The following is a 15,220-nucleotide window of genomic DNA, read 5'->3' as shown; positions in this document are numbered from 1 at the left end:
TATTGAAGACTAAAAGCTCATATTGTACAAGTTTACCATAAATTAAGATAGCTATCAGTTGGCATATGTACACACACGAAAAGCACATCAAAACAGGCTTTAAATTTTAAAATGGGATGGGAAGCATACTTGGAAGATCTTAAGTTTAATGTAATTTCCAAATGTAATTTAGTTTTATTCTGGATAAATCAAGTTTTAAAAACATACTGTATTAATTTCACCTCCAACATTCAAGTACTTCAATGATTATTGCTTATTTTATTCCCCGAAATTTAAGTCATTAACTAAGTCCGTATTTGACTGATGAGAGGCTTTAGAACGTCAAACATGTCAGTGGCCAAATAGTTTGAACATCTGTAATAGTCTTGGTCTACTAGAGCAAGGCCGTGCCAAGATAGATCACCCACCAGTACATTTCAATGTCACGTTTAAATTGACTTTGCAACATACGTACATTCAAAAACTTTCTAAAAATTGGTTACACAAATTAATTGGTCTGATTTTGGTGTATTGTCACAATAGAACCATGGACTAAATATATTCTCTTAATTTAACGTCCATTCGGATCAACTTAAAATACGGTTTTAAGGCATTATTCTGTCCCATATTCATTTTCATTCCAGGCCCATTGATTTGGGTATTAAATTTAGTACCTGGGGACCGAGCCATGGCTCGGTATAGTTTATTTCTATTGTAAAGGCAGTATAAAGGTAACTCGTGCTTTAGAAGTAAAACTTCAGCGTGATAATACTCTCTAAATCTAAAATGCTCTCCTATGATGGATTAGCTGAAGACAGATAAGTCCGATTCAAGCGTTGTTTACTATAAAGATTATTGTGATACAATAAATTTTAATACTAATTTAACTGAATACAGCTGTTAACATTACGTAAACTACAAAAAAGAGAGCGTAAAAGATGTAAAATCTACCCTTAAGAGTGAAACATTGCGTCGACGCCAGTGCACTCAAACGTCACCAACACGAAACATTCATCAACACTTGCTCTATTTTTCCCTACACCGAGTAATTTTTTGAGTGTAATCTTAGCTCAATAGTTACAACTGACGTTTCCCCCTTTGTACTGTATTTTGTAATTTGCTAGTGTACTATGAATTGATGTTTCAAGTCTTTTGATTACTTAAAGTCACTAAATTCCAAAATTTAGTCAAAATCCTTGCGCTGGTTTTCAAGATATAGGCCTATATTACAGACAGACAAATAAACAGACATAACTCGTACAAGAGTATAGGATTATCATTCCAATGGGATTGGGTATTTAATTTCTTAACCAATTATAAAACTTGCGTGGCCTAAAAAGAACGCTTTATCTGATAACTGTTGGTTTTGTTTTGACATTATTACGACGGAGTAAAGCGTGTACAGTTTACCCTAAAACGGGAGAAATCCGTTTTACGTTTATTAACAATCGTGCACGAATACTAGAAAAATACCGGTATGGATCATAAACATAAACAAATGACGTTGTTGGCCCGAATCCTATATTAATAGCAATGAACATATGTTTTGGCAGTTCCATTTAAGGAATGTTAAAATAATGTTTATTTTCGGGCCAAAAACGTCATTTGTTTATGGTTTTGATCCATATCGGTATTTTCCTAGTATTCGTGCATTCGTGTAAAGGTAACTCAACTCAATAAAACGTGGGACAAGTTTCGAACCATCAAAAAGCTACTGACTTTTCTCAGGATTGAACCAGTAACCTTTTGATTGTTAGTCGAAAACCACTCAGCTACCCAGCCAGTATGAAGTTCATTACTAATAAATATAATATACAATTTTTGTGTCAACACCTTTTTTAAATCGCCCTTTAGCTTTCGCGGGAGCCTCATGTACCCTGGGGGCGACATTGAGTTCAACCACAGGCTAGTAGTATATGGTTCAACCAAACAAAACAAATAACAAATTCTATATTACTTGAATTCCCTCCATTTTTAAGCAACCGAAATTTAACAATTAAAATTTAAATAATAATCTTTCTAATGACATTAAATTTTGCAGTGAATTTTACCCATTCTTCATGTATAGCATTTTTACATGAACTATACCCTTTACCCACTGCAATAAAACTTAAGTCCTGTATATCCCCCCTCGCCCCCCACAAGGTCGTGTACTACACCAAGACGTCGCGGCGTGTAGCAGCAGCGTCGCCATGACGTCACAGCCGCCGTGGTGGGGGCGATATTCTTAGCCGTGCTCGGGTCTCGCTCTTCCTTCACCGTACATTGCTCAGTTTCTTCACCAAGGGTCCACGTCGTCCGTCATGTCCGTCCAAGAAGCAACCATGTTACCCGCCTTGGCGGATCCCATGTCTTTCGCGAAGGATTTTATCGCGGGAGGTGTGTCCGCCGCTATCTCCAAGACCACGGTCGCCCCCATCGAGCGAGTCAAGCTGCTTCTCCAGGTCCAGCACATCTCCAAGCAGATCCCCGAGGATCAGAGGTACAAGGGTAAGTCCTGTACATCCATGTGAACTGTAGAGGTAGTTGCAGAGGGTCCGTCTAAAGAAATGCAGAGTTTATGGGAGAGAAGTGTGGTGAGAGATCCTATTATCTACGGTTTGATATTTAACTCATGTGTGTGCGAGTACCGCAAGTGAATACAGTGCAAAGGGTTTGAACAATTTAGATTACATTTTTCAATGTATCACAATAATTTAAACAGTGTATGTAGGCAGTCAGTTAGGAGTGAGAAGTTAAATTTAGCGTGAGAAGGCAAACTGTCGAAGTAGACAGTTTGGATCATTGTGAAAACCTATAAAATCAAACAAGTTTGCGAACGAGCATGATTGGACTATGGGAACTGTGTTAAGTTCAGCAGAAAGTTGATCGTGTAATGTAATGTTAAATGTTCAACTGCTAAGTAGATAGTATATTTTGGAGAGCTACTAGAGAGTAGGTACATTGTGGCACTTGGAAGAAAAAGTCTTCAGTGACGGCTTAAACTGCAGGAATCGAATTTTAAGTAATCCCTAGCCCTACTACTGACTGAACAAACTAACGAAACATTGAGGACAGATAGACCAAATTTAGAAGTGGATTGACCAATGATAAACGAGAGATTTTATTTGAGATTGTCTTTTGGTCTTTTTGTCTTTTTGTACATACATTTTACTCTAGAGAGTACAAAATTGAACAGCTATTACTGTTGTACAATTCGTCATAATATTGACAATTTGTAATGAAGAACTACTGTTTCACAAAATCACTTAAGCTTTGAATAGCATCACAATCAATAAATCTAGTTGACTGTTTATTTAAATTTTTCTAAACATTTCATCACCAATATTACATGTTGGTTAACAGCCTGACGAATTTATATTGGATCGCTCCACTAGGGAATATAAGCTGATTGCTTGATATTGATAAATCTGGGTTAATACTACATATTACGTTTAGGACTTGTGATAGATGGACTGTTACAATAAGGTGTACTATCAAAAGTCCCATTATGAAGAAGAGAGCGCTTTAACATTATTTAGTAACTGTACATCCTAAAAATAACGTAGCAAAGTAGTTCAAGGTGTTTCATTTATTCCAAGAGTGCCAATTCTTGAAGGTGACCCTTCAAGGTCATGTGGGTCAAAATGAATGTAGATAAGAGATCAGTAATCAACAATGGGGATGAAGAATTGATTATAGATTCAATTTCCGTTTGGTAATTTTTAAATTGGCAAACAAAATTATTTAATAAAAAGGTTTAAAGATATTTTTTTTAAAACCTGTTGCAAATTTTGTAGCGAAATAATATTGAGTTCTAAATGATTTATGGAAAAATTAACCTGCCCAATAAATAACTGTTGACGCATTTATTGTGAAAAAATATCCAAGGTGATCTACACACGGTGTATTATTTAAGGTGTGTTTGAAAGGGGATCCTAGAAGAAATTTTGTTGAGTGGATTGCTATAGGCGAATTGCTATAGAACGCATTATTTAGCTTAATGTAAAGAATTTAAAAAAATACTAGTTGTTTGCCCGTTCTACGTACGGGAATATTGTAGTAAGTTGAAACCTTATATTCAGGACAGGAGTTGGTTTGCATATTTAGTGTGCATTTTTCCAGATATGCTGGCAAAACTATTACTGTATGTGAATACAAATAAACCTTCGCAAATCCAATATCTGACTGTTTCAAATTCAAAACGAATGCTTCGCATTTAAATGTCTCCCGATCGTGTTAGTCCATATTTTATATCTAATGATAAAAGGAATTGCTTTATAGATCTATGAGGCATAGCCCTAATGTAGGCCTATAATTGAAAGTTACTTTTCACACCGGTAAAAAGTAGTTAAAATACCACCTCAACCTCACTACTGCACACTTTATTCGGATTGAAATTTTCATTAACAAAGGTGCTCTTGTCTTTTCCTCCACGAAACACTGAGAAATAAAGAAATTAATGCGTTAACAACATACATACACACACAATACGTTGGTTAGTCTATGCTATTACAAACACTTTGTTGTCTAGTATTGCTAGGCAACTCTTTATTATTAACCAGACTTAGTTAACAGATTGAAACAAAACATAAATTCTAGCTTTTCTCTGGAAGTTTTAAGTCCTGCAGTCTGTGGTTAACCTTAAAAAATAATTCAAACTACGTCCATATGTTATTTGTAAACAAAAGGAAATGAGTTTGATCTAATGTCAACAGATAGCGCCGCCTTCCAAACTTTAGCTCTTAAGTGTACTTAAGTGGTGCCCTTTCTTAATATTCTGAGACGTATTTGCACATCTACGTGAAAATACCTTTAATTTGACACCTCAAACGTTAAAATCCGTCAAACCGTTATCGAGTTATGACTGTGAAAAGAAAACTGCTTGCGTAATTAATATATAGAAGATGCCCTTCAATTTGTTTCTTTTAATCTAACAAAACAATTAGTACAGGTTGACATAACAATTACGGTATTGTATGACATAATGTCATTTAAATATTATGATCAAGAGTTGGAAAACCTGAAAGCAAAATTTCGATTCTAAACGGGTCCGTATTGGGGTTCTAATAAATAAAGCTAAAAACCCTCTTTGTGGGCCTATGTATTTTTAAGAGTTTTTACCACGTTTTCTTTTCGAATTGAGTGATTTGTTTGAGGTCTCCAAAGGAAGGAATTGTTGTCAAATAAACCGGACTAGCCGCATCTTCGAGATAAATTTGTAAAAATAACGTCAACACATTGCTCAACAACATCTTTTACTCAACAACTATTTTCACTTCTAAAAGGTTTTGTTCGCACTTTTATACTCAACAGCACGACAGTTGGCAGAGCTATGTTGCCTTCTAAAACATCCTCTTTGAGTCTTGGTTATACACAATGGACCATTAAATAGTCAAGTATTTGTAAATCATAACTCATGGTTTACAATTGAACGCATTGATTGGGAATCGTCCCTATAAACTTATTCCCTTCAGATAAACCCCTCGAATGTTCTTTTTGAGTTCTTTGCGAAGCACGGAGACAGGTATTGTGTAAATATTATTCAATGTGCATAGCGAGTGGGTTGTAACTTTTGCAATCTGATTAATCGACTTAAAGTATAGCCAATTATAGTATAATCAAGACTGAAAGAGGACATTTCAAACCCTATTTAGTATTTTCAAATACTTATTTGAGCTGAAATGCGAATGTAGGTTAGTGTTAATGCTAAAGTAAACTATGAGAGATAAACGTAGCCATGAACTAAAACAAGTCTGACAGTTGCAGTTAAAGTTGTACAATTCCTATTAAAAGTTGGCATGAATACCTCTTAGCGTCACATCGGGCTTGGGATTAGGTAGGCTACATTTAAAAAAATAAAATCATTAATCGACATATTTAATTTTATTACTTTAACTCTTAATCCACTTCTTTGATCCAAAGGGATTCCTAGAGCAAGGTTAAAATGGGTTTATATGTCAAAAACCTTCCAAAATATTCAACAGTTCGTTTTGAACGTCAAAATTTTATTTATCTAACGTTTTATAAAACGTAATCCATATAGAAATCCCAAGGTACCAAATTTTGAGAAAACTAAAAGTCACATCCCCATAAACCATATACTCCATTCCGAACCCAACGTTGTGTTTATTATCCGTCAATGTTTACTTTCTACCACAAGTTGAAGTAATTAAGGGGGGTTAAAAAGTGTTGACAGTCAAATGACACGGATATAACTTTAAATTTCTTGGGCAAAATAAGCTAACAACGTCAGAAAACTAGTATCTTCACCTTTACTTCACAGTGGGGTATGGCTTAAGAATTGGAAAAATATTGTTGAAAAACAGTGGCATTCTACCACTCATAAACGAACGTTATTCAGCTTCTATAATCAATTTTCTTTTTTTAAATCAATAAATGTGCTTAGCTTTACAACACACGTTATTTTTTTCACTTCATCGGTATACAAATGAGAAATAAATAATCTTTTAAGAACTGTTTAAATATTGTAAACTCTGTATAACAAAGATAGAAGTACAATAAGGGATCATAGATACATTATAGGTTCCATGTTATTATTCATTAATTTGAAATTTATCGTGGCCTTTATCTGACACACGCAGTTCAGCATTTCAGAGCAGAACATAGTGAGGAATAAACTTTTATTTGAGAAAAGGTCTCCAACATAACAATCTTTTCGTAATAACGGCTAATGTATAATATCTCTTATGGTTACTATTGGTGATTGTTTTTTTATTTTTAAATGTGAAGGCCTGCGTAAAACATTTGGTTAAATGCAACTCAATTTCAGTAATGGTATACTAATGAATTGAATAAGGCAAGAAGCAATGTGTTGAAATACAATCCATAGATCACACCGGGTATCAAAGTAGATTTAAGTCTTCCTTTAGAAACCCCTGTAACAAGAGGTGTTCCCCAAGGATCCGTTCTTGGCCCTGTGCTATTCCTCCCTTCATGCATAACTCGTGGTAAACTGTACCTTTTTGCAGATGACACTTTTACCTAGCACGATGCAGCCCTTCCTTAATGTCCTCGAACAAATTGCATTCCTAGAGGCGAATGCCTTACATCAGGAGTTTGATGATAACCTTCTGAAAACCAACACTGCAAAGACCCAGCTAATCAAATTTCGAGTCTCAAACAGGTCCCACAAATAATATCCGAATCAGTTACTTCTTCTTGATGAAACCTTCATTCATCCTGTACAGTCTGTCATATTCTTAGGTATTCACTTAGATGAATACAAGCTGGTATACCCGTGCTTTGCAACGGGAAGAAAATGCGACCTAGAGAGCTATTAAAGTAATTCTGATGTGTGTTTTAAAATACGGCAACTCTATGACTTAGTTTGAAAATATAAACTGATTTAAAAGTGTAAACCTACTTACTTTCAAACCCCTACTTTTTATCTTAATAGATCCAAAAGAATATGACAACATACCTTCAGTGTGTCAATAGCATCAATTGCTTCATATTGACCATAATTCTTCAACTTTAGTCAAGCCTCTTTACATGTAGCTTACTATATAAATTATAAAATGAAACTTTGAGTAATACTTTACAAAACGTATACGGTACAACCTTTTTTCTTTAAAACCAAACATAACCCTCCTAAATATACATAAAGCGTCACAAACCTCTTTTTCGAGTAAATAAACAAACACCAGTTCATCGTACTGACCAGCTGTTTCATTAACTAAATCCTATACTCTAATACGAGCAAAGTTTGCTTGTATGTATGTATGTATGTATGTATGTATGTATACTTGCACCAAGATCTCGAAAACGGCTCCGACGATTTTCTTCAAATGTTGTATATAGTTTATTTCTGGCCTAAAAACGAGCTTACTGCAATTAGAACTGCCATCAAAAATCTAATTACGTAGAAAAATGAAATTGAAAATCACATTTTTTTTAACATTAGTCTTATGGGTTGCTAGGTAACCATGTTGGATGAATTAAATAACAAGGAAAAAGTAAACAAAAGACTTGTAGCTTGTAATTTGTCTATCCACAGTATACTAGCAAAACAAAATACAGTACAAAAGGAAAAACATCAGTTGTTACTATTGAGCAAAGATTATACTGAAGATTACTAGATTCTATAGTCAAGGGTAGCAGTGTGGAGTGTGGGATCTGTTTATGACGATTAGATTACGGTATCTGCAATCCTTAAATGCTATGGAAAGGGAGGAAAACAGGTCCACGACATAGGAAGTGGTGAAGGAAGTAGTAAAGGCGAGCAGTCTGGAGTGTGGGAACTGTTTATGACGATTAAATTAAGGTATCTGCAATCCTAAAATGTAATGGGAGGGAGGAAAACAGGACCATGACGTAGGAAATCGGGAAGGAAGTTGTAAGGCTAGCAGTGCAGAGTGTGGAAACCGTCTGTGGCATTTATGTATCTGCAATTTTAAAATAGTATAAAGAAGGAGGGCAAACAGGTGTACGACATAGGGAGTGGTGAAGGAAGTAGCAAGGGTGAGCAGTCCGGAGTGTGGGAATTGTTAATAACGATTAAAAAAAGTTATCTACAATCCTAAAATGCTATGGGAATGGAGGGAATCAGGTCCGCGACGTAGGAAGTGGTGAAGGAAGTAGTAAAGGCGAGCAGTCTGGAGTGTGGAAACTGTTTAAGAGGATTAGATTAAGGAATCTACAATCCTAAAATGCAATGGGAATGGAGGGAAACAGGTCCGCGACGTAGGAAGTGGTGAAGGAAGTAGTAAAGGCGAGCAGTCTGGAGTGTGAAAACTGTTTATGACGATTAGATTAAGGAATCTACAATCCTAAAATGCAATGGGAATGGAGGGAAACAGGTCCGCGACGTAGGAAGTGGTGAAGGAAGTAGTAAAGGCGAGCAGTCTGGAGTGTGGAAACTGTTTAAGACGATTAGAATAAGGAATCTGCAATCCTAAAATGCTATGGGAATGGAGGGAAACAGGTCTGCGACGTAGGAAGAGGTGAAGGAAGTAGTAAAGGCAAGCAGCCCGGAGTGTTGGAACTGTTAATGACGATTAGATTAGGGTATCTGCAATCCTAAAATGCCATTGGAAGGGGGAGAAACAGGTCCGCGACGTAGGAAGTGGTGAAGGAAGTAGTAAAGGCGAGCAGTCTGGAGTGTGGAAACTGTTTAAGACGATTAGATTAAGGAATCTACAATCCTAAAATGCTATGGGAATGGAGGGAAACAGGTCCGCGACGTAGGAAGTGGTGAAGGAAGTAGTAAAGGCGAACAGTCTGGAGTGTGGAAACTGTTTATGACGATAAGATTAAGGAATCTGCAATCCTAAAATGCTATGGGAATGGAGGGAAACAGGTCTGCGACGTAGGAAGAGGTGAAGGAAGTAGTAAAGGCAAGCAGCCCGGAGTGTTGGAACTGTTAATGACGATTAGATTAGGGTATCTGCAATCCTAAAATGCCATTGGAAGGGGGAGAAACAGGTCCGCGACGTAGGAAGTGGTGAAGGAAGTAGTAAAGGCGAGCAGTCTGGACCCTGGGAACTGTTTATGGGAACTACATTAAGGTATCTACAATCCTAAAATGCTACGAGAAGGGAGGAGAGGAAAACAGGTCCATGACGTAGGGAGTGGTGAAGTAAGTAGTGAAGGTTAGCAGTGTGGAGATTGGGAGTGGATTAATGTATCTGCAATACTTTTCAGAGTAAAGTAATAATTTTCCCAGAGCAAAGCTCGGTCCCCAGGTACTTAAATTAAATCATGTAAACTTTGGAAGCATGCCAGGCGTAGCCCTTTGGAAATCAGCCTGTGGGGCAGAGCCCTTAGGAAATTTGTCCATATAAATACTTTTCGGCAAATCTACACACCCTAAGCTTCATTTTGATGTTCCATATGCCTATATTTTTATTTGGTAAATGGCCTTAACCGTTTACATAAAATTTGATTGTATCACTTTAATAATATAATAGACTAGCTGTACCCGCGGGCTTTGCCCCGCTTAACTTCATAAGTATTCGCATGGCTCAATCACGTCCTGGTTGAAGTTCGTTCGCTACGCTCACTCACCTTCAGGTTGGAAATCGTTCGCTGCGCTCACATGTTTTCAGGTTAGCTCGTTCGCTACGCTTACTCGCCTCCAGGTTGATGTTCGTTCGCTACGCTCACTCACCTTTTGGTTGCAAATTAGCGGTTGTCATAAATTGTTTGCTAAAGGTTTTTATGTTTTAATATTTAACATTGGAGAATTTAAACGTTGTTGACTGCACAGGTGTGCTGCGATTGGGGTTTAATACATTTGGACTTATTAAAAAGTAAAATAGTTCTCTGTGCTGCACTCTGTAGTAACACTGTGGCACTATTTCAAATCATGACTAATGCTAATACAGAATGTTGTGATTATTCAAACCTACAAAACAGTTGGTGAAAGTAAACATCTGCTTTTAAATTATATTTATTTGTAAACATTGTAGATCAAAAAGTCTGACATTGGCCCACTTAAAACCCTCTGGGGCAGAGCCCTTTTGACGGATCTGCACCAAACTTCACTCGAACCATCCTTGAAAGATGCTTAATAATGCCTGAAAGTTTCATTACAATCTGTCGAGCGGTTTCGGAGTCCATAACGTATACACACACACACACACACACACACACATACATACATACATAGTTCCTCTTTTATAGATATAGATTTAAATTTCAAATATCATGGCTTGATTTTAAACATATGATATGATTCTTTGTTTTGTTTACAATTACGTCGTTATTTTGTAACCATCATGGCAACCCATAAGGCCAATATTAAAATTTGTAAACTGAGCTACTGAGGCATTACCAAAAATTTAAATTGTTTCGTCTTAACCTTCCTAACATTTGTCGGAACAACCTTGGCAAGTTTGGCTAAAATATTTTCAGCCGTAATTGAGAGATAGTGTTAGAAAGTTTGCATTGAAGCCGGTCCCAAAGAGCTTCGCTTCGCCACACTCAAAAATTTCTGTATATTCATCTTAATTTCTTCAACACCACCTTTTGTACAATGGAATATAACTTTTTGACCAAATTCCTCAACATCTAAATCTGGAGACTGGTATACTCAGGTTTAGGAAAAAAAACTTAAGGAAATATTACTTGTAAAGGATTGCTACAGATTCCGGGATTTTCCGCTGACAAGTAGTCAGTGATTTATTTTAGATTTTATAAAAGTCTAATCGTTTTAGTCAGTAGTCTTTTGTACCTTCTGTATATTTAAATTTTGTAATGTGACTTTTACAATACAATGTATTTTGGAAGTTTGGAATAAAGACCTTATGACTTATGACTTTTTAATGAACATTGTCATGGTCCGCAAGCTCTCCCTTATGCATTTTAATGTATAAACTAGATTAACCATTCTTATGAATCAGCCAAAGACAGTGTAAAGGTACAACTCATGTCGTTATTTATTTCTGAATCCTCTCTTTCCACTAGCTAAATAAGGTTTTTCTATTAATGGTTCCGAGAGGTAAATTGGACTCAGTAACATTTACTCAGAGATAAGATGGTACATTTCAATTCCATATACACTCTAGACGTCACCGGGGACCAAACCCACATGAATTAGCTTCAAACAATGACTTTGCATACAGATGGTAAACTTTTTTTATCTGATGTTTGTTTTATCTATGTTTTCTCATGTTGGTAATGTTTATAGAGTGATGGTGTTGACTGAATGAGCCCCTTTTATTTTAGAGTGGATTTTCGATATGGGCTCCACTTTTTTGTTATAAAGCCATATGAGAAGATATTTTCTATAATTAGAATGTTTTATTTGCCCAAATGTATATATTAACAGGCAAGCATTTTTTAAAACCTTTTTTCTCAGCTCGTGTGCATCGCAGAGAAAATCTACGCATACAGTTAGAAATATATTTTCCTGTAGATGTGCAGAATCCCTTTATAAATTTAAATAGGCTCAAAAATAAGCGCACAAAATGAGTTTAAAATTTTGAAAAAAATAACATGGATCTTATGGGTTGTAATGCTGGTGACGAAATAACAACGAAATATAAACAGAAAATCAAAACAAATGTAAGAAACTCCAATCACATGTTTTATTTACAGCGTGGGGTGAAAATAGAGAAGTGTGTACATTACATATTTTTGGTCTAGTTTCGACCACTGGACGACCTCTAGTTTTAATAAATCGACAATTAATTAATAGTAAATAACAAAGTACTGTACACAACCACACAATGAACACAATGGACCAGGCGAAAATACTGTAACTAACAATTTATATTTTTGGTCCCAGGTATGGTGGATTGCTTCGTCCGAATCCCCAAGGAACAAGGAGTGTCGGCCTACTGGAGAGGCAACCTCGCCAACGTCATCAGATACTTCCCCACTCAAGCTCTCAACTTCGCCTTCAAGGACAAGTACAAGCAGATCTTCCTGGGCGGCGTGGACAAGAACACACAGTTCTGGCGCTACTTCGCCGGCAACCTGGCATCCGGAGGTGCCGCGGGAGCCACCTCCCTGTGCTTCGTGTACCCCCTAGACTTCGCCCGAACCAGGTGAGGTCTAGTCATTACAGAGACATTGCTCCATAACGCATAGTCCAAAAACGTTACCTCAACTAACCTTAGCTCAAAATTTAGAAATTCAATGCCACGAAAGTCTTTCGTCTAAGAGATTTTGGCATTGTAGAATATTCACAAAGAAATTTCTGTGTCGTGTGGTTTTAAACTATACATTTTGAAACTATGTCTTCCTTGTCGGTGTCCTCTATTGTATACCTCCAAAAACAGGAGACCGGTAAAAAATGACGCAGACGTTTGCGAGACTGACGTGGATCTTAAGGCAGCAAATAATGTCTCGGGGTCGCATCCTGGAGTCAAAACTTATATGTTTTTTTAATAAGGTTTCAATCTTTGTATTATACTTCAGTACTGGTTCATCCCTTGCTTTGCTTGAAACCTCAAGGGCCATGCGGGTAAAATACAAAGTGACCGTAAACCTCTTCGGAAAAAGTTATACCACAATGCTCATTGTATGGATTCTTAGTCAACTGCATGTACAACAGCTCTACGAACTAAATTAAGAATAAAATAGGTACAATATAAAAGTAGTTTCTTTATTTGGAGATGACATACAAAGCGCTAAGCTAATTTCCTCACGCATACTTTCCCAGTGCAGACCAAACACATTTCCAAGGAAATCTCTCATTCGCTTATTGATGTTTCCCATGATTTGACCCCAGTCACGCAACTTATTCAGAATTCTGTTTACAAAAAAGTTTCATCTTGGTAAATTAAAAGGAGAGCTTACTGTAAACGTAATATGTTACGACACCTTTTCAAATTATTAAACGATATGAAAGAAAATGCCCTTTTGATCACTTTGTCCGATGATCACAATACAAAGTTGTCCATTAACTAGCGCCATCCAGCTATAAAATTTTTACTTCAGGATCGAAGTGCCCACAATCTGATTTAACAAAACCGTACTAGTATCAAGTTAAGTAATACCATAGATAAAACATAATGATAATACAGTTCAATTTCGTTTCTAAATTAAATGGTAGGTGATGAATTCATGTTTAAGGCATTTTCAAAGAACGAACATTGGCTCTTTTGCACACTGACCCCGTTGCAAGGCACGAGTATAGCTGTTAGTCTAGAATAAAACAACTCAACACAGAGGATAAAACAACCTAAGTTTTTAATGCAGCTATTCGACTCTCGTTCTTCGTCCTCATCAAAATAAGCTGAATCAATCACTGGAGTTTTACTAGAGGCAAACCACATTGACAAAACCCACATGTTTTTAATTTGAAATAAGTTATGTGACAGAAGTTTACTGTATTGATGACTCTAGGTTAGCTGCCGACGTCGGCAAGGCCGGAGCCACCCGAGAGTTCAAGGGTCTGGGCGACTGCTTGACCAAGATCTTCAAGACCGACGGTCTGGTGGGAATGTACCGTGGGTTCGGAGTGTCTGTCCAGGGCATCATCATCTACCGAGCCTCCTACTTCGGCTGCTTCGACACCGCCAAGGGTATGCTGCCTGACCCCAAGAACGCCGGTTTCTTCCTATCCTGGGGTATTGCTCAGGTATGTACCTTTGGGTAGTTAGTTTGTAACTTAAAATTTTTGTTCTTAATGTTTTGGACAAACATTTAGTTATGCAATACACTTAACTGATCGTTTAACCAACTCAGTGTTGTTTATTACAGTAATTAAAAGTGACATGTCGTATTGTGCTTCAATTTTGATCATTATCATTATCAATAGATTTAACTAAGCTGAGAATATTATTTTGAATCAATGTTCATCGGTGTTTAACTTACAGGAATACGCTTCCTAAGATTTTTCAAACAAATGGTAAAATAAGGATCTCATTTGCATACCTAACCTGATGTACCTCTATCACGTCCATAACGAAAGATGCGCGTTCTTTAATGTATTATATTTGTTCATTGTGCTGTCTTTATTCCAGGTGGTGACCACCGTCGCCGGTATCGTGTCCTACCCCTTCGACACAGTCAGACGACGTATGATGATGCAGTCTGGTCGCCCAGTTGCTGAGCGTACATACACCAGCACAGGTCATTGCTGGGCCACCATCCTCAAGTCTGAGGGCACCGGAGCCTTCTTTAAGGGAGCTTTCTCCAACGTCCTCCGAGGAACCGGTGGTGCCCTCGTGCTGGTCCTGTACGACGAAATCAAGACCTTCCTGTTCTAAACGTCTTCGGCGACGTCTGTCAACTCTGGAGTTCCTCCGGGACCATCGCCGTCCTAGTTACTTAGTACCGTCGTTTTGTACTCGAACAAGCACCTCCGGCCACAGACAATCGCGTAGGTGTAGATGCAATCGCCAACACCGCTTGTGAATTGTGAATCGGTTCTTCCTCGCTGTACGACCGTGGTTAACTGAAATTATTTGACTGTGAATGAAGAGAGGCGATTCTGTAACAGTATCTAAATTCCCTTGGTGAAAATCTGAATAAACGTGAATGCTGAAATAGCACAGCACCGTTTGATTCGACACGGTCGAAACGGGCTGTGATACTTTAGCATTCCCACATCGATCATGAGTGTTTTAATCTTCCTATTCCAAGATCAAGATCAATGTCCTTCACCTAATGGTATTTCCTAAATGTTTTAAACCCTCCACTCTTACATATTTACAAATAACATACATGGATGGATATATATCGAAAATATAGTTTTGGGGGATACTGTGTAATTGTAGTTCATGTTATTACGCTCCAAAGCATTCTTTCAAAATACTTCTGAAGAAAATATATACAACATAAATAG

The 15,220-nt window shown here is 37.1% G+C and overlaps 1 protein-coding gene across 1 annotated transcript; it reads left to right on the top strand.

Moving 5' to 3' along the window:
- The first annotated feature begins 2,231 nt into the window (after positions 1–2,231).
- LOC128993829 (ADP,ATP carrier protein 2-like) lies at positions 2,232–14,989 on the top strand. Its single transcript, XM_054417877.1, has 4 exons — positions 2,232–2,469; positions 12,212–12,473; positions 13,777–14,011; positions 14,397–14,989. The coding sequence occupies exons 1-4, from the start codon at positions 2,283–2,285 to the stop codon at positions 14,640–14,642; spliced, it is 930 nt and encodes a 309-aa protein (XP_054273852.1). The 5' UTR covers positions 2,232–2,282; the 3' UTR covers positions 14,643–14,989.
- The last annotated feature ends 231 nt before the right edge of the window (positions 14,990–15,220 follow it).

The sequence above is a fragment of the Macrosteles quadrilineatus genome, unplaced genomic scaffold (assembly GCF_028750875.1).
Source record: "Macrosteles quadrilineatus isolate MER2022 unplaced genomic scaffold, UCM_ALF_1.0 Scaffold_5__1_contigs__length_97177068, whole genome shotgun sequence".
Classification (NCBI taxonomy): domain Eukaryota; kingdom Metazoa; phylum Arthropoda; class Insecta; order Hemiptera; family Cicadellidae; genus Macrosteles; species Macrosteles quadrilineatus.
The sequence above is the reverse complement of the archived record's forward strand: the minus strand, read 5'-3'. Positions and strand labels throughout refer to the sequence as shown.